General features: G+C 41.0%; 1 protein-coding gene across 2 annotated transcripts in view; it reads right to left on the bottom strand.

Annotated features, from left to right (window-relative positions):
* The window catches only part of POP1 (POP1 homolog, ribonuclease P/MRP subunit), a 1,346,230-nt gene that overhangs the window by 555,271 nt on the left and 770,146 nt on the right, over nt 1-20,813 (bottom strand). For both annotated transcript variants that reach the window (XM_044065635.1, XM_044065636.1), the window contains exon 7: nt 18,397-18,584. In XM_044065635.1, coding sequence (XP_043921570.1) covers nt 18,397-18,584 — 188 coding nt within the window. The remainder of the gene's footprint in view (nt 1-18,396; nt 18,585-20,813) is intronic.

Below are 20,813 nucleotides of genomic sequence, written 5' to 3'. Positions count from 1 at the left end.
TCACTGAACTACTGGACAGTTCCCCTTTAAATACTAATTGCAATGTTTCTTATACAAATGACTCAAACACACCGCTTATTCACCTACTTCTAAGTTGCATACACCTGCAGAATTGGGTATTATATTAGAAAAGTACCCCGCAGGCCAGTCTGTGCAGAAGTGGGCATATCCTCAGTGACTGACAGCTAAAAATGGGCATGTGGTATGGAAAAGATTGCAAGTATTTTTTTCCTTCATTTTTGCAGGGGATGCGTCCCTCCCCCACCTCCTGCAAATTAAATATACCAACTCTGAGATCGCAATACCATGAGGAAAAGATCAAACTACAAATAGACAATGACTACTCATGCCTCCATCGGTATGAATATTTCTTTACTTTCACCAATTGTTGGATGGTGAGCAGGGTTTGGGAGGGGCTTGCTACTGCGCATCCTACAAGGTACACTTCTAATACAAAGTCCAGAATTGTGTACAAATGAAAGCACTTGCTAATTGGACAAAACAGAAAACAGATAATAGCTTTAATTCAAGAGAGGAATTTAGTAGAGATCATTCAAAATAAACAGGACAGACGTCTCATGACTAAACTGCTTGCACTGGTTTTGTTCCTTGTCTTTAGCTAAAAAATTAACAGCTCTTTTCAAATGCTAGAAAACTACCACTTCAGGCTTTATATTTACTAGCCTGTCTACAGCATAAACTAACATTAGTCTAGACTTTCACCCATATAAAAACAGAGGAAACGACATTTTAATAGAAATATAATACGATTAACACAATTTTACATCCTCCACCAGCACCCCCAAGATCACAGCATTATATTGCTTGTATCTAGGCTTTATCATATTACAGAGTCAAAAGTACATTTTTACTTGAATATCTCTAGCTTAAACAATTGCTGATAAGACCCCCACCCCAACTTCACATTTAAAATACCTCTGAATACCATACAAAACTATTTTACAGCATAGTACTGAATGTATAATAAATTTCCCAACAAAAACCTTTTCACTTACATTTTCAGTTCCTTTATGGTCCTAAGCATTAATGGCAAAGTGTAAATTACGCTTTAGCATCCTTCCACCAATTTAATACAGTCGTCAAACCTTTAGTAACAGTTGACAATTTTCTAGTCTTTTTCAGCCACTTGTTACAGAAACACAGAAAAGTGGACTTTGTTTCATATTCAAGATACTCCTGATTTTCTAGTCAGCTCCTATGCTTTTTTTTACATCATTCAATCATTTTCCTTTGGAACAATGAAAAAAGTTTTGTTGGCAAATTCTTTCTCTATGGGTAGTGTAACTGTCAGAAAAATGAGAGATGCAGCCACTGCTTGCAGGCTAAACACTTTTATTTCCTCCTTAGCCTGTTCAGCATCCAAAAACAACTCCAATTCACCTGGAAAATATTCTAAATACAGCTAAATATAGCAACTTGAATCTCACATCGGCCTTCCAACATCCCCTGACTGCAAGGATAAACTTGCTTCTCTTCTGCCTGCTGTACAGAGAGTAATGATTTTCCACAAACATGCTGATGTTCCCAGTTTTAATACTCTTTCCTTCTACCACATTTTCCTCAGTAGTAGCTGTTTCTGCCGGTATTATTGCATCTTTACTAATATATTGGCTGCTTTCTCCGGGCCAGATTTGGAGCAAATATACAATGTGCCCTCTTTAAGGATTAGCACATCCTTCTGGGGAATACCAGTCAAGCTGCTTACTTGTACTTCCATAAAATGATTGCCTCTCTTTCTTGTAGTTCTCTGATATAGCAGAAAATAACATGTCTTCTCTGCATGCTCTGTTTACTAACTATACTATTTTTTAAAACAGTTCTTGAGAAGTCTCATTCAGCCAGTCTTGCCTTTAACTCTGCCTCTGATTTCTGCAGTTTTGTTAGGTCATCAAGACCAACTTAAATCTTCTATTTTTTCCAGCCTTTTGTCATTTGACTTTAAATATTTCTCCAGTGTTTCACTTATTTTAAACACCTCTGAGTGCAATGGTTTTATTTTGTCCTCTAAATTTCTGGAATACATCTCCTGTCCCAAAGCTGAAACAAACTACTTTTTGCTGACCAGCTGCAAGGTGCCTCCCAACCAGTATTTTTTCTTCTCCTTTTCTGGTTGATTTTCTATTATGTTCTGTAGACTTTTTCTTTGCTGCCACCTAGGCAATGTAGTGACTAAGCAATATCTGCTAACTTTTACTGGCTTTTCTTATAACTTATTTTTCACACTGGGAGATCTGTAATCCACCTCCTGTTTGGTATTCAGCCATCTTGAGAAAACTCAAAACTCTGAATTATTCAGAAAAGCTCTGGGCACAATTGCATTTTGTTACTTAGATGTAACCCCTTTCTTGTCTACCATGCAACATCAGATCCAGTTCTACTTTAAACTATACACCTAGAATGTGATGACAGAGAAGTAACACCAGTTCTGAAAACTTAATACTATAAAATAAACACATAGCAGATACATTGTACAATACCTTCCAAGATCATTGAACAAATCTGTCCTTTACAAGCAGAATAAGTCAGATATTAACATCCACAAAAACAGTCTCATACTCATACAAACAGCAGAAGATACTGACACAGAATCATGGCAAGCAAGCTTCTTGAAGGCAAGTAGCTTATAAGCTTGACAATCAAGCCTTGAACCAAGCCAATCCAACAAAGAATGAGCAAGCCTATTGTGTTCATATCCCGATGAAGAGGATGGTTCTTCATCCCAACCTAGTAATTTTATGTTCGGCCATAACCTTTCAGTCTCATATTTTTGTAATGATCTTCTGTTTAATTTCCTTCTTTAGCTACCAAAAGAGTACTTTAACCCAAATCTCTAAGAATCACATTTTGTTATGCCCACATAAATGGACACTGTTCAATTAACTCATGAGTAAGCAACACAGTTTGCCACTACTGCCTTTATTTTATCTTCATTTACTCTGTATCTCAATGATGGCTCAAACTGTTTCAAAACATTCTAACTCACTAGGAAACCTTGTTCTGGGTCTATTAAATACAATGCAATAGCCATCAGTAAACAAAGCTATTTGTTCTTGATTGCTATACCAGTTGTATCTTTGGACTTGTGAGTCCCTTGTTTTCCTTGCTAAAGGCATCAAATATATGGCAAATAATAAATGGCATTCCTGGCTGGTTTCCCCTGGCATAAACTCAATTTTCCTGATCCTCTCCCACCTTCATTCTTATCTCAGATCTTTATGAACTCCTTTGTTTCAGTAGGAAATGCAAATACTCATATTAATCTACATGTAAAATAAAACTATATCCAAGTTTAAATGCTTTTTTATGTAACTAAGCCACCAACAATAATGGCATTTTTTATGTTCGGAATCCTCTAAATCGTCATTGCTCTATTAATATTGTCAAATGTCTGTCTTCGTTACACAAAACCTCACTGATCCATGTCTATTAATCTTGGTAGCAGTTTTGTTCTTCTTAGCTAATTCAATCAAATGCGTTACAATCATGATTTTAAAAAGAAACTTGTCTATATGAAGCAAAACCTCTGAAGTATTCCCCTCCTTTTGCAGTACTACCACCACTGCTTCCCTAAAGGATGCAAAAGCACTTCTCATCCTTTCAATATAGTATCAAGTATCCCTTCCAAGTCTATCAGTTCCTTCCCTCCCAACTTCCAAACTTCTAAAGGAATGTCATATTTCAGGGATTTTTTAATGGATTCACTAAACATCATAGTTTTTATTTCTTCTCTATATAGCCTATCAATAATTGAGAATCTTCTTTCTCTAGCACTAGCAAAGCTAAATCATCCATATATTTTTCTGACTGTACCTTATTCTGACTACCCACTCCTCAGCCTTACATAAATGTTCACAGTAATTCCAAAGTATTTCTGTTATCTTCTTTTAACTCTGGCCTTTTTTTGTCCTGGTTTGTGTCAGAAAAGGGTCTTCAGAGTAGAGCACCTACCTGGTTAACAAATGGCATGTATGTATTTGTATGTATGCATGTAAAAATAAATAAATATCTAGTTATTCTTCATGTCATAAGGTCCGAGTTTCGCTATTGTTCTTTTGACTTACTGTTGCCTTAACAGTAGAACCAACCATCTCTGCCATACAGGATTATTGCCAAAAACTGCTTCTTAACAGAATTTTTCTAAACTTCTCTTGTGTATATTGCTCACTTATTTTCCTGCTAGCACTCTGCAACTCTTCTTCCTTCTGTTCTGAATATATATATATATATATATATATATATATATATATATATATATATACATACACACACACATTCTGCAGTGATTTTACTTTTAACCATTTTAAATACATACTATTTCCCTTTCCCCATACTGCTTTCTCCCTCATTCCTACTTTACTTTGAAATCTATTTTTAACATGTCCCAAGTGTTAGTTACTCATTCAAGAGCAGTTTCTACCTGCTCTAAGAGCTCTCAAATTTTAACTGTTACCCATTCCATCAATTCTTCTCTTTTCAATGCATAATGTAGAAAAATGCAAGTCTCTCTCCTTTACTTCATTACCCATCTTTATCTTAATCCTCAAATGAGGAATGTCAGGTACAAAGTCCCAATATCTTTTCCATCAAATGAACATGCTCCTGTCATAAATGGATTCTATCTAATCTGGTCCTGTTACTATATCTTGGAGAACAATACAAATCACCTGTTTTAGCTCCTGTTACTGAAATAAACTTTACAAACTGTGTATATATTTATTTATCCTCGATGGCTGTAACCACCTTTCCAAGTCTTCATGAAACAAACAGCCTCATGATTATAAATCAAATTCAAGTCACCACCCACAATTAAAACACCTTGTTGAAAACATACTCCCTTAAGCCTTCGCAGCTCAAATGAACATAAACGTATGCTAAAGTAAACCTCCTTCCTTGACAATAGCAATTCACTGCTGCTGCAAATCTACCATATATATAGATTTCTATTACTATTGGATCCCCCCTTACCAGTATAGTTATGCCCTCTTCCTTCGTCAACTGATATTCCACTGTGTAGCCACCCTGGAACCCTTGTCCCATCAACTTCATTTATTCATTCCTGTCCAAATGAGTCTCATGGAACCTTGCTATTTACACTTCTTAATGTAGGTCATTACCCTTCAACTTTTACCTGTCTTGGTAAAGCCACTTGCATTCCATGCTAATATTGACAATGCAGTCATTCTAACAAGTAAACATTACTAGCACTAATAACGTCTGACTTTTTTGCATACAAAATTCCATTTAGTAGCTCGGGTGGGAGGATGGCATAATGGTTAAGATGTTTACCTGGCAAACACAAGGTGCAAGGTTTGATTCTCAAGTGGGGTAACTGGCTAGGCTTAAAATGGCCCACAAGGGGCAATTAGCCTAGTACTAACCTATGAACCTATAAACACATCTGCAGTTAGCAGGTACAGTTTCAATTTATTCTTATCCCTTTTAGAACTTGTGCTTTTTCCAAATACTGCAACAACACACATACATACACATACACACACACACACACACACACCTTACAGAAACATATACAATCTAAAATGAAAAGAAAAAATATAAGTATTCCTGCTGTAGGATAATGTTGTAGTTCTATGACAGCTCACACAGTCTTTATCTCCCTAAAAATAGAGGTTGTTCATACAACAATGAATGACTTTGCCTGTGGTTACTTTATAACTGACATCTCTATATTGCTGTCTAATCTCTATTTTTTCACGAGCATAGAAACCACTTGTACATTTTTAGTAAAATGTCATTTTTGTACTTCTAAAAAAAGTTCTGACCAACATTCAACAAGTAAACTTATGCTATAACTGTTTATTCGGTGCTTTCTTGTGCTGCAGTCACAAAAGCAGTGACTGCCTGCAAAAAAATAATGATTTTCCTTTCTCAATAAGGTCCACACCACTGCCCTTGAACTACCTTTCTCAAGAAGCCAATAAAAAACATCACTTAAAACACATCTATTCAATTTTTTTATCTCATTTTCATCTGGCTGCAGGTGCCAACAGTTTCATAACTTCCTCTCATGTTTAATCTGTTTTAGCTTAGACTACTGCACTTTGATCTATGTGCTGTGATCTATTTACCTCAAGAGATATACAAACCATTACCGATACTTCATTTTTAATTTAAAATTTGAGCTATTCAGTTCACAATATTTCAGCTTGTCAATTCACAGCAAACTCAAATATCCCTCCAGCTGCTGCACTACAGGATACTGTTGCATTTTACATGGCACTTTTGGATAATAACCTATCCTGTATACAATGTAAATCTAGGCTTGCTGTGCATTTAACTAATTACTTTCTTAACCACTTTTCACTTGATTTATTTAACAACCATTCAAAGCACAGCAGCACCCCATCAGACACAGGAGTACAGTAATACTTGCCATACTCTAATTTCTAATATTTTACAAAGATTATATGCAATTTAAGTCAGAAAATCTTTTTCAAAAATGAAAACCACTCTCCATATACTCACACTGTCTTCTACCCATTTACTCTGTGCAGTTAAAACATAATGTGAAATTGATACTTCACTTTTCTCACTACTTTAAAACAGTCAACATAGTTCAAATTTCTCACTACTTTAAAACAGTCAACATAGTTCAAAACTCCTTACATTGCCTGTCATGCCTCAAACGTCCACATACTTGACCACAATATAATTAAATTAATACTTTGCATTTTAGTATTTTTCCTTTTTAAGTTTACTTTGTCTTCAAATCTTCCCTCCTGATCCTCACCCATTTTCAGTACCAGAATTTGTTTGAAATGCTAAGTTTTTCCTTACTCTTCTGTTCAAATCCTGTGCTTCTCTGTATCTTCCATATAGGTTTCTTAGAAACAGTGTGAATGGTTTGACTAACACAGTCTCTTCTCTGGCTTTGTTTCTGGTGGAAGGTTAAGAAGCTGAATCACATTCAGTTTATTGGTTTATTTTTTGCTGAATAAACTTTTACCTCCTCCACTGACTGCTCTGCTTCCATGTACTACTTTGATTCACACGGAGGAAAAAAAAAGAAAACTGGTATATCTAACAACTTAAATTTCAGTTCAGCCCAAACAACCTCTGATTGCTGGGATAATTTACTTATTTTCTTCTTGGTGCACAACAGATGGTCATTTTTCTTGAAAATTCAGATGTCACCAACTTTTACACTTTTCCATTACGCCATATTTTACTCAGGAGCATCTCTTTCTCTTGGTGCATTTGTGTCCCAGCTGTTTCCCAATGAGAAGATCTGCGACAAAATACTATATTCATAAAGTAGCAGAAAGTATCCTAAGAACTAGGCCAACATGAGAATGGAGAAAGGATATTTTGTAATAGGGATGACCGCAAGTTGAGTATAGAAAATAGGCAAAAGGAGGCTGGAATTTACTGCAGAAAACTGCCAAATGAACCAATGTACTGACAAGCAAATAACTAAAGAGGGAAAGGTAGCAGAGTGGGATGAGGCCAATTAGAAGTTTGAACTGCAGGTTAAGGATTGCTTTCCCCTACCAGGGATTGATATTGGAGTATATGCAAATAGAAAGAGATACAGGTATCCTAAGTGAAAGATCAGCATTAGTAGAGTTTTTACAGTACCCAATCAGTGCAAGGCTAGAACACGCCTTCCCCACATTTAGACCAGCCACTGCAAAGGAAGGGACAAAATGTGGAGGCATCTCAATATACATTAAAAATGGTCGCACCTCAAGACTGGTCAAGCAGCATGATGCACTTTAGCTTCTCCATGTCCAGCTTAGCATAAGTAAAGTCCCATACCATATCATTGCAAGCTACAGATCCTCTTCTATAACTCCAGATACCCATACTGCATACCTAAACAAAGTGGAGTTGCTCTGCATTGAACCCAGCACTATACAACTGGGTGACTTCTACTACCCTACTACAAGCTGGGAAACATACACAACTTCCAATATGCAAGCACAAGGATTTCTAGACTTTGTCAACACAAATGCTCCAGACCAGCTATTTTAGACAAAAATGATACTCACAAATATGGGGGAACTTTGTGCCCACACGTGGAAAGCCCTTGCTTGTCAGGTTGGACCATAAATCAGTATCCTTTCAAATTAAGCTAACACCTGTGATGCCATTTAACCCTTGAACATTTAGAAATTATTCCAAAGCAAGCCTCTTATTACCAAGTGATACCCTGGCAAACTTTCATGCCCAAAGCCCCCTGACGTCCTCTGCCTATGCAGAACTGTTCATAAAGACCCTACACTATTATGTAAACAGCTGCATTAAGGCAGCTGTACCCAACCAGAATAAGTACAGGACAAACTCAAAGAACAAGCTACCGTGGTGAAATCCCAGCATCAATAAGTTGAATAACAAAAGGAAGAAAACCATGGCCAAAACTATATAGTGAAATGCCCAGCAAGGCAAGAAACCCCTCAAATTAAATAAACAACTCAGGAATCTTATCAAGTTCACCAAGGAGAAATTTGAGGAATGATGGCATAAGAGGCAATGGGAAACCCATAAGGCCTTCTTCAGCTATGTCTGCAGCCTAAAGGTAATACACAACAGCATGCTGAAGTAATTGTAAATGGAACCACCTATACAAAGATGGAGGATATGGTAACCTACGGAGTGAAAAACTTAGCTCCAATTTCACCCTGTTCCCCCTGACACCTCTCGAGAGATATCCTTGACCATAATCCCACCAGTCATTAGTGCACAAATCCTCAATGTGCTCTCCATGGCAAAAGTATTGCATTTATGGGCCCAGATAATATCCCGGGATGGCCCCTCAATGGCATTAAATATGACCTAGTGAGCCGTCTAAAATCACTGTTCATCCTTAGCCTACTGACTGTCTTCATGCCTCATGAACAGAGGACTACAACAGTTATTCTTCTACACAAGGGCAGGCCATCTAATGATCCAGGTAACTACAGACCCATAAGTCTGACTTGTCTCATATGCAAAGCATGGAAAGAATTAACATGGTTAATATAAATAAGGATACAGGAAACCTTCAGTCACAGACTCCAACACAGTTTGGCTTCATAAAGGGCACACTGTGCCTACTCAACCTAGTGGGCTTTTTCAAGAAAGTCACTAAAGCTACAGATGAGGACAAAACAATACACACGGCACATCTTGATATGGCCAAAGCATTCAACACTATTCCCCATATGAGTATTGTCAGAAAACGAATGAAACTAGGAGTAAACCCTTATGTCACCCATTTGATAGCTAACTGCCACAACAGTAGGACACAGGTCATCTGGAGAGGGGATTCTATCTCCACAAAAAAGGTCAGTCACTAGCAGAGTGCCTCAGGGCTTGGTGCTAGAGCATCTTCTTTTTGATAGTCAAAACTAATGTCAAAAGCCTCTGGTTAACTAGCTTTGTGGATAACTACAAGTTCAGAACAATCACAGAATCCCACAAGAACACTAATATTCTTCCAACAGGCGTGCTGCAAACTAATAATTGATGCCAGAGCCATGGTCTAAAACTAGATGCCAAAAATGCATAATAGTATCCTCTGGAAAGTCCATCACCTTCAGGAATTACCACATAGACAATACATCCCTAAAAGTATATCAAGTGATTGGGAACATATGTGGACAGTCACTTAGCCTTTGACTATCATGTGTCTATTGTTGTAAGGAGATCATGCTATATTGCACTGCTTATAAAAGCAATAGTGTGGCATCCAGGTCCAAGGATGTCACTGTCCTTCTGTACTCTGCCCCAACTATGCCAATCATTCAGTGAAATGTCCACAGAAAGTCCTCACAAAAAGAATACAGTGTGTTAACCACATGGAATATGCACACTGCCTCAAAGCCTTATGTTAATATTCGGTCTCCTCCAGACTACAGAAAGTCGATCTGTGTCATTTTTTTAAGACATCATCTGATCCAGTACTGATGGACATGGTGCATTAGAAATACCCAATCAAAGGACCTAAACGCTGGAGGGACAGGTATGCTTCTCAGAGACTACTCCTACTCTGGAACAAGCTTCCCATCCATGTGATACAGAGCTGATCCTTAACTTTATTCAAATACAACCTAGACTAATAGATGGGAAATTTACCCATGGAATGGCACCTATGCACCTTGTTGGACAGAGGCAGCTTTTACATGGTCTGCCACCTAAACACAAATAGATGCCTCTGGGTAATTTAGCCTAACAATTAGTTATCAACCTATAGTGACTGACGGAACATTTCAATGTCTCTGCAAATTCATGGACTAAAAAGTCGGAACAGACTGAGACATATTTCTCTCTACACCTATACCACTTAACTTATCAGCTGTGGAGACTTTTAAAGGGACAAGTAAACCCCCACAAATCTGAAATGTACATATTTTCCGCAATACTAACATCCATGAACCAAAGACTGTGGTGGTGGTGCTGCAGTAGCGTTGTCGCCTCACAGATAGATGTTGTCCTGTTCGATTCTCAGCTAGGGTATCGTCTGTGTGGAGACATGCGTGAATGGGCGTACCTTCATTGAAGGTTGTGCTTCAGGGCTGGCAACTCGGCACGTAAAAATCTACTGCCAATCCTTAGTGGACCGGAGTTCCGCTGTGGTGACCCCTAACCGGGAAAAAGCCGAAAGACACAAAAACAACTAACATCCATGAACCATTCAGAGTGATTTTCTCATCTGTTATCTCACAAAATGGCCTGTTGCAGGGTTGGCATGCTGCATGTTTTGTTTTACAGACTAGGTTTTTGTCTTTCTGATATAAGGACATGGAGTGCAGTCAGGTGAGAGAATTTATTGTTGCATTATCGGTCCATGGACTTGCAATGACAGTACATTTCCTCCTATTCTGACAGTCTCTAGCAAAAGCATCAGCTGACCTATAGCGATGACATGCCCTGATTCTTACTGTGATACTGGAGCTCTGACCCAGTAATCAAGGAGCCTCAATCCTCACCACTAACACCAGTGAGGGGCTTCCATATTGGGAAAGATAACAAATACACACACAGTAAATTACAATTTCCCTTAACAGCACACAGAGATCACAGTCAGCTTGGGGCTGGTTTCTCCCTTTCTCTCCAAATCCCCAATAAGACTCCCCACTGGCACAGCTATAGAGTTGGGCCTTAGCCACGGTCCCAAGCCAAGTCCACCTAGCACTCTCTCTGTCCAACCAGTGCTTCATGTCCCTGCCCAAGTAGCTGACACACACACACACACACACACACACACACACACACACACACACACACACACACACACACACACACACACTTTTGAGATATGATTTATATGCAACCACACAGGCACTCCTGGGGAAAGCTGGCACAGATTCACTAGCTGTGCCCCTTCTGTCCAGGCTATAAGGTAGTAATCACTGCCACCAGGACCCTTACTTATCAGCTACTAAAAAGACCCTTACCAAAGGGTGTCCAATTATTACTGTGCAATATTATTATCCAAATGGTAAGTGTGACTGAGCAGCAAGATTTACTTGGAGTGGTCTTGTACAGTATCACTATATACAAGCAATGTCCTCTAGAGCTTAAATTATCTCTAAGCAAAACAGCCACAGTTGAAAGATTTTAAAATATTTAACAATAAATAATAAAAACACAAGACAATACTTCTTACTACACAGTGGTAGTCAAGAGTTCAGAGAACACAGGAAAATGCTTAAAATAATACAGTAGAATAGTTCTGACATCAATATAAAAAACAGCTAGTCTAAACTCTAAACTCACTATTTTCTACATATTTCTTAAGAGAAACACTAAAGTCTAAGATCCTACTTACATACAGACAGAGCAAAGCAAGTGCTGGTGAATGGTCAGTTCTGAAGACAAATCCAAAATGCTCTCTCTCTCTGTCTCTGAGAAAATCCTTTAAACTGGTAACACATCCTGCTGACTCATTTTAGATTACATCATTCTTAACAATTTTCTGGTTTCCCAGGCTAACAGAAACTCTACATTTACATTTCTTAGTAAGCTTGCACCTGGTCAGAAAACTACAGCAATTAAAGAAAGTATATATGTAAAAATCTAGCAATTAACTCTGGTCACAAAACAATAGAAAAAAATCTGCTGGTTCAAACACCACGGCTCTGAGTTTGAGATCAAACAGTCATACATGGCTTAACTTATCATCTTTCTTCCAGCAGAGTGCACTGTTGTTACATTTCTGACTTTCAACATTTAACACCATTTTCTTCCATTTAAGAGAACAAGCCTGTGGCTTATATTAATATTTACAAATGGCAGAATTATCTACAAAATTCTATCTAGCTAGGCTGATAGCCTTCACATATCTTCACATCCCCCCCTGAGAACTCAAGCTAGTTTCTCAAGTGACCCTTGAAAAATGTTATTTGAGAGGGTTAGGTCTATCTGAGTATACCTTACTCCATTCCCTGTCTTGACTGCCCATTTGCATTGGCACTGCTAACCCCACTGTAGTGATGCACTGACATATATGCTTGCAACCCTAGGCTCCATCTTAGCAACTTAGCATTTTGCTGGCTGGCTTGGTGTAACCATGTTAGGGGATTGTGATCTGTAACTACAGTGAATTTTCTTCCATACGAATAAGGCTGAAGTTCTGCAGTGCCCACACTATGGCTAGACATTTCTTTTCTACAGCTGCATAGCATTCCTCGCTGGGTTGAAAACTATGACTGAGAGAAACCACTGGCTGCTCTTCTCCCTCTGACGAAATCTGGCTAAGTACAACCCCCACCCCATGGTTCGAAGGATCCACCTGCACAACACATTATTTGCTGTAATCTGGACTGGCTAATACAGGGGGTCCTCCCAAAGTTCTTTAAGCTTCTGGAATGCCTGCTCACATGCTGTGGTCCTCACTACCTTGTCTGGCCTGTTCTTCCTTGTATGGTCTGTGAGGGGAGCAGTTATGGTACTATAACTAGGGACAAACTTTCTGTAGTACCCTGCTGTCCCTAAAAATGCCCTCACCTGCTTTTTGGTAAGAAGTGCAGGGCATGCCTGAATGGCTTCCACTTTGGCAGGTTCTGGCCAGATCTTACCACTCCCCACTCTATGTCCCAGACAGAACACTTTTGCCATACCCACCTGACATTTCCTCGGCTTAATGGTCAACCCAGCCCTCTGTAGTCTGCCCAGCACCTCCCTGACATGTTGAAGGTGCTCTTGCCAGGAATGGCTGTAGATGGCAATATCATCTAGAAAAGCAAGGGCAAATCCTCCTGCTCCTGCTAGGATATGATCTACCAGCCTCTGGAAAGTCGGTGGGGTATTTTTCATCCCAAAGGGCATCTTTGTGAACTCATACAAGCCAAAAGGAGTCACAAAGGCTGACCTCTCTCTAGCACTGGGAGTTAAGGGCACCTGCCAGTAACCCTTGGTAAGATCAATGATGGTAAGATACTTAGCCCCACCTAGCTGCTCTAGGGCCTCATCTGTCCTAGGCATGGGGTAAGCATCTGATTCTGTGTGACTATTTAATTTCCTGTAGTCCACAAAGAACCTGGTGCTGCCATCCTTCTTTGGCACCAGCACCACTGGGGAGGCCCATGGACTGTTGGACTCTTGAATTATCCCTAGTTCCAACATTTCCTGTATCTCCTCCCTCAGAGTCAGTTTGACTCTCTCAGGCACTCTATTAGGGGCCTGCCTAATAGGCTTTTGGGGTCCTGTATCCACCTGGTACTGTACCAGGTGAGTGCACCCTGGTTTCCCAGTGAACATGTCCTCAAACTCCTATAACACTGCTTGGATTTCTTGAACCTGGGTAGGAGATAGCTGCTGGGACACTGCTACCCCTTCCACTGAGGTGTCAGTCTGAGCCTCACAAAATCAGTCACAAGATCTCCCTCAGAGTCCTCCTGCAATCCACTGCAAATACTCAGCATAATCCTCCCTATCATGGTAAGGTTTCATCATGTTAACATGGTATAATTTGTGCCCTTGCCTCCTGCCTAGCAGTTCCACCATGTAGTAAACATCACTTACCTTTTTCATCACCTTGTAGGGTCCCTCCCAAGCTGCTTGCAGCTTGTTGTCGGACAGGAATGAGAACCATTACCTGCTGCCCTACAGCATACTCTCTAGCTTGAGCATTCCTGTCATAACGTACCTTTTTCTGTTGTTGGGCTTCTGCCAGGTTCTCTTGGGTCAAGCTCATGAGTTCCCTGAGCCTTGTCCAGAGGTTTAGGACATATGTCACAACAGACTCCTTATGAGATTCACACTCACCTTCCCACTCATCATGAATTAAATCTAGAGGTCCCTTCACCCTATGCCCATACAGCAACTCAATGGGAGAAAACCCTGTGGATTCCTGGGGAACCTCTCTGTAAGCAAACAAAAGATAGGGCAAATATTTGTCCAACTCCCTCTTAAACTGATCTGCAAATGCCCGTAGCATGGACTTGATTGTAGAGTTTAACCTCTCAACAAGACCATTAGTCTGGGGATGGTAGGGGGTGGTCTTCAGGTGCTTCACCCCACATTACTTCCACAGACAAGCCAGCAGGTCTGACATGAAATTGGCACCTCTGTCAGTCAGTATTTCTTTTGGGAAACCTACACTGCTGAAAATCTCTAACAAAGCATTTGCCACCTTCTCTGCCTCAATGGAGGACAAAGCCACTGCCTCATGGTATCTTGTAGCATAATCTACTACCATGAGGATATACTTTTTCCCTGTGGAACTTGGGGTACACAGAGACCTCACAATATTCATAGCTACCCTCTGAAATGGCTCCTCAATCACAGGTAAAGGCACCAAAGGAGCTCTCACCTTGTCTCCTGCCTTGTTTACCTTTTGACACTGCTCACAGGTCCTACAGTACCCTGTTACATCTCTGGAAATTCCAGGCCAATAGAAATTTTGCATAATACATCTCTTTGTACGTTTTATGCCCATATGACTTGCAAAGGGAATATCATGGGCAGTGGCAAGAAGTGCCAGACAGTAGGCTCTAGGGACTACCAACTGCTGTATCCTCTCACCTTCTAGCCCTCCCTCAGGGATCCACTCTCTATACAGTAACCTTTTGTCCCAGTATACAGAATCCTCTTTCCCTTGAAAATCAGGTGCCTCACTAGTTACCTGCCTCAGGCCTTGCAATGTAGGGTCTGAGAGCTGAGCCTGTCTCAACTCTCTTTGTAACCCTTCCCAGCTCCCCTTCCACAGGAAGTCTGGCATCTTCTGACAGCGGTGCCTCACTGTCAGCCTGGGTACTACTACTCACCTCTACCTTTGCAGTCACTCTGTCCAAGGGAACATCAGTACCCATAAGCAGCTGTGGCTCACCTTCAGTCTCACTGCTACAGTAGCTCCCTCTCTGAAACAACCACCTCACCAGCCCTGGCTGCAAGTATGGGGTCTGTCTGGGTCTCCCCCAGGCTGCCAGACCCACATGCTTGCCTCCAAGCCTGACTGCATGTAACTTCACAAACACATGGTACTGCCTTATCAAAATCATTCCCTATTAGGACATCTGCAGGCATATCCACAAACACACCTACTTGCTGGCTTCCTTTTCCACCCTCCCAGTCAAGGTGAACCCTAGCCAATGGTATTTGGAATGGGGTCCCTCCTAAAGCTCTGACTGGAGTAGACTGCCCAGGCACATAGTGCTCCTCTGCAACAATTGCAGGCTTCAGGGTGGTTATGACAGAGGCTGTGTTTCGCTTAGCAAGGGCCTCTTTGCCATTCACTATGACAGGCTATAACCTCTTGTGGTAGTCTGGTACCATTGTTGTCTCAAGACAACTTACTATTGGCATTTTGTCTTTCCCACTTACTGGCTCTCTCACCTTTTGTTCCCCACCTTGCCTCCATGGACAACTGTATGCCACATGGCCCCACTGGTTGCATTCAAAACATTTAACCCTAGGTCCTGGATGTGTACCTGGACTAGTGGCTTCCCCTTCTACTGGCAGATTCTGTTGGGGTAGTCTGGGCTGTCCACCATGGGTTCCTTTAGAACTATGAGGAGTACTGGGGGTCCCTTTCCTGTGCAGGGATGCCCTGCTTGCTAGGTATAGGTCTCCCTTCTTCCCCAACTCATCTGAAGTAGCACACTGTCTATCAACTAACCAGATCCTCATATCCTCATGCAATGTGCTAAAGGTTTGTTCCCTCACCAAAAGGTCTGCCAGCCCTTCAAAAGTGGTGACCTGACATCGACTCACCCACCTATGAAAATAAGTGCTCAGTTGAGCAACATATTCATACACACTATAATCTGCCTTGCATCTATGCTTACACAACTTTTTCCTATAAGTTTCAGGTGTTAGCTTAAGAAATTCTAAAAGACAATTCTTAGCAGTATAACCAAAAAATTCATGATCAGAAATTTTAGACACAGTTACAGCTTTACTTTGGAGTAAGGGGGTCAGGAACCGTACCCACAGCCTTAGGTCAACATCCAACTGATTACATACCCTCTCAAACATATGAATGAAACTATCAAATTATCCCCCTCTGTAAAGTGCGAACTGACCTTTTGTGCTTCTGGGGTCTGGTTACTCCCTTCCTACTACCTCCATGACTTTGGCGAAGAGTCAGCATCTCCTTTTCGTGCTGCCCCTGCCTTTCCTTCTCCTCAGCTTCCAGGCATAGCAGTTTCTCATTCTCCTCAGCCTGTAGATGTCTCAGTCTCCCTGTTGCTTCTGTTTCCAAACGCCTGGCCTCCAACTCAAGTGTCTTTAGCTCCAGATGGATTTTTAACTGCTCTGCAAAAAGGTTGAACTGTCTATTCTGAGTGTTGTATATCTCCACGGCCAGGCCTCCTGATTGCTGTTTTCTGATGCAGCTGTGACCAAAGCTGCAATCATGTCTGCCTTAGACAGGTTTCCATGCACCAGTCCCTTAGCCAGGCACATCTCAGCCAACTGGCTCCTTGACAGCTTGCCATACTCCTCTGCTGACACGCTTGCCTGCTCACCCTAACTAACTAAGCTAACAAAAGAAATAAAACAACTGTGATCTGAACTCTCAATATTTACTGTGTGGCTGATTTAGAGTACAAAAACACCTTCAGTGATCACTGTACACAAGCTATAGGAATTCATGATCCACACCACTATAAGCCAATTGCCAGCAAATTAATATGTGGTGTGGATATCCCACCACTGCCCAACAATTAATATGTGATGCCTGAGCACTGACCCAGTAATCAATGAGCATCAATCCTCACCACTAACATCAGTGAGGGGCATCCATATTGGGAAGGATAATAAATACACACAGAGTAAATTACAATTTCCCTTTAAATTGGTAATACAGCCTGCTGACTCATTTTAGATTACATAATTCTTAACAATACTCTGGTTTCCCAAGCTAACAGAAACTCTACATTTACATTTCTTAATAAGCTTGCACCTGGTCAAGAAATTACAGCAATTAAAGACATTATATATGTAAAATCTAGCAATTAACTCTGGTCTCAAAAGAATAGAAAGAATCTGCTTGTTCAGACACCACGGCTCCGAGTTTGAGATCAGTCATACAAGGCTTGACTTATCAGCTTTCTTCCAGCAGAGTGCATTGTTGTTACATTTTTGACATTCAACATTTAAGACCATTTTCTTCCATTTAAGAGAACAAGCCCGTGGCTTATATTAATATTTGCAAATGACAGAATTCTCTACAAAATTCTATCTAGCTAGCCTGGCAGTCTTCGCATATCTTCACATTTACTAGTGGCAACAAAACTGTTTACTGTAACTGCAGCAAGAATTAGTGTCCTAATTACGTTGTTTCCTTAAGGTTTCATAAGTCTGAGATGTAGCTACCCTTCCCAGCCTACACAATGTCAGAGATGATGTAAGAATCAGCACTTGGAAATAACATGAAATTTCAACGCAAGTCAGACTGGTGTGCACAGAAAGATTCGGGCATAGATCAGTGACAGCATTACAAAAATAATGTTTCTCGGTATGTGGCACTGTTAGGGAGTCACATTAAACTGTAATGAGAAAAGCTTGACAAAGGATCAGAGCGGTGTCTTAAAAGGATTTGTGTAACAAAATACTGTTAAGTGCCCCCCACACTCGTGCAACTGGTCTGCCATGGAAACATAACCTTCAAGTTCAGTACTCATGTCCACAACTTATGGTTTCAATCAGGCTTCCTTCAAACCCAGTATAACAGTATTCAATAATTTGCTTGAACCTAGAATCCACAGGTCTTCTTCATCAATAAAGATCAGTTTGCAAAAATAAGAAATTTAGTTACAAAGTAAAGGAAGCTGTATATCATAAGGTGCAAATACTACATTAAAACAATCCTAAAAGCTACATCCTAGAGACTAACAATAGCGACTGCTTAATACGGTGCACATTTCCAGCCTGTTCTGACAAAAACACGAAATATGAAATTTCATTACATCTGTAAGCAGGATCAATTACCTCCTTCAGTTCTGGGTGAGTCCATATCCACAGCTGTCTAATCTCAGCAAGATTTTCAGGAGCACTTTTTGGCTTCCAAAGAAAGGTAACTGGCCCGAGAGCACCATTAGGATACTGGTCAATTCTGTACAAAACCGTGGCTCCTTCACGCTTTCCTGATAGACATGGAGCTGCTGCAAATGTTGGACCTGTACATGAAAAATGCAAAAAAGGTTAACCCTTATTAAAAATCACATTCAGTTTATTTTAAGCTTCCTAAAAACATTGATGAAAGCTTCATCTGACTTAGTCTATGAAGTTCCAGTAATGATTTATTTTCGTTAAAAGGGAAAAGTCCAATAATGCTTTTCATTTGGTAAGACTCTTCCCCTAGATGCCTAGAACAGCTGTGGACTTAAACATTTGAGACAGCTGTATTAGACTTGCCACTTTGACAGCTAAGACTTTCAGCAAGCCATTAACATTCCAGCATCTACCACTTCTAAAAGGTCACCTGGTGCATCTCATATGGCAATACACCATCTGCACTTCAGGCATCCCACAGCTTCAGTGCTTTACCAGGCCTATAAAGCACTCCAACATAAATACCTGACATGTAATAAACTACAAAACATGAAGGCCATTTCAGTTGCTTCCACCACTGCTGTCTACTCGTGACTACAAAGTACTAGGGGGCCATGGCAATGATAGGGCTCACAAAGCATAGGTTCATAGGTTCATACTAGGCTATCTGCCCTAGGGCATTTATAAGCCTAGCCAGAATGTGTTTGGCTTTCGCCACCCATTTTAAATTTATTTTGCTATGCCCTTTTTCGAGGTTAGTATACTGTGCCTCTGTCTAACAGTGACACAGAAGTGATACCCGGGGTAAACCTACGATCTCCCATCCACTCATCAAGATTCCTCTTGAAGAGAGTCAATGAGGGACTCTGCCTAACCTGGACTGGGATTTTATTCCAGAGTGAAGGGAGCCTCTGGGTTATGAATCTGTCCCTCCAGCATGTCCTATTTATTTCAGTGCTGAGGTTCAAGTCTCGAGCGTAGCTTGATGGGATTTGGATTTTCTGAGGTGCAGCATGTCCATTAATTCCGGGTTGGACATGGCTTTATCGTCAGGCACAGATCGCCTCTGAACAGGCGGTATGCCACTGAGTAGAGCTGGAGTTTCTTTAACCGGGCAGCATATGGCATCTGTTTGAGCCCTTTGATCCTCTTGGTGAGGTACTTTTGGGGTCTTTCCAGTTGCTGCAGGTGTCTGGTAAGGTACATCCCAAAGGGGCATTGTACTCAATTATGGGCCTGATGAGGGATGAATAAAGAGGCACAATGACCTCCCTGATCTAGATGTGAATCCCTTCATGATTAGGTGGGCTATATAAAATGTTTTTCTAACCACTTTAGCCACGTGGTTGTCAAATGAGAGATTGCTATCAACTTGGGTCCCCAGGTCCCTAATTACTTCTTCTGTACTTAACGGATTACCACCTATGTGGTAATTTGTGGGCACTTTGTTTTTGTCAAAGGGATGACTATACACTTTTGGCATTTAGCTTGAGGCCATGGCTCTGGCACCAGTTGTTTGTTTCTATGAGGCCCTTTTGGAGGATGCTTGTGTCGGCTGGAGGCGATTATGGCGCCCAGTTTGCAGTCATCTGCGAACTTGGTCAGCCACAGTCCTTCCGTGTTGGCCTGTACCTCCGAGAAATATATACTGAACAAGAGAGGTCCCAGGACTGAGCCTTGTGGGACACCACTTGTAACTGGTTTGGAGTCTGACATGGCTCCAGCAATTCTAACCATGTGGGTTCTGTCCTTGAGCCAGTTTGCAATCCATCTAGTGACATAGGGGTTTATATTTAAGCTGGTGAGCTTATCTATAATGCCAGTGGGGTATTGTATCGAAGGCTTTTGCGAGGTCCAGGTAGGCTGTGTGGACCACCTTCCCTCGTCAATGGCCTTGGTGACTGTTTCAAAGAAATCAACCAGGTTTAAGAGGCAGGATCTGCCCTTAACAAAGCCGAACTGGGTAGGATCCAGTGTCTTTAGGTCCCCAATATCTTTATTTATGAGGTCCATGATGATCCTTTCCATAGCTTTGCAGACCAAGCTAGTCAGGCTTATGGGCGATAGTTTCCAGGATCCGTTGAGGCACCACCTTTATGGAGAGGGACCACTGTTGCTGTACGCCACTCTTTGGGCACATATCCTGTAGTAAGGTTGAGATTGAACAGTAGTTTTATGTTTGGGTTTAGCTCTTCTTTGTGTTCATGTAGGGCGCAGCCTGGGACACCGTCTGGTTCCATTGATGCTGTGTTTTTGCTTTGGAGAGGCGGCTCTTACCTGAGCATCTGAGATGTCAGGGGGGCAGCACTCTGCTGGGATAGATATTTGCCCTTTTGGTGGGGAGGAGTTTGCGC

Source organism: Protopterus annectens, chromosome 3.part0 (genome assembly GCF_019279795.1).
Source record: "Protopterus annectens isolate FY-2018-M chromosome 3.part0, PAN1.0, whole genome shotgun sequence".
NCBI classification, from domain to species: Eukaryota; Metazoa; Chordata; order Ceratodontiformes; family Protopteridae; genus Protopterus; species Protopterus annectens.
The sequence above is the reverse complement of the archived record's forward strand: the minus strand, read 5'-3'. Positions and strand labels throughout refer to the sequence as shown.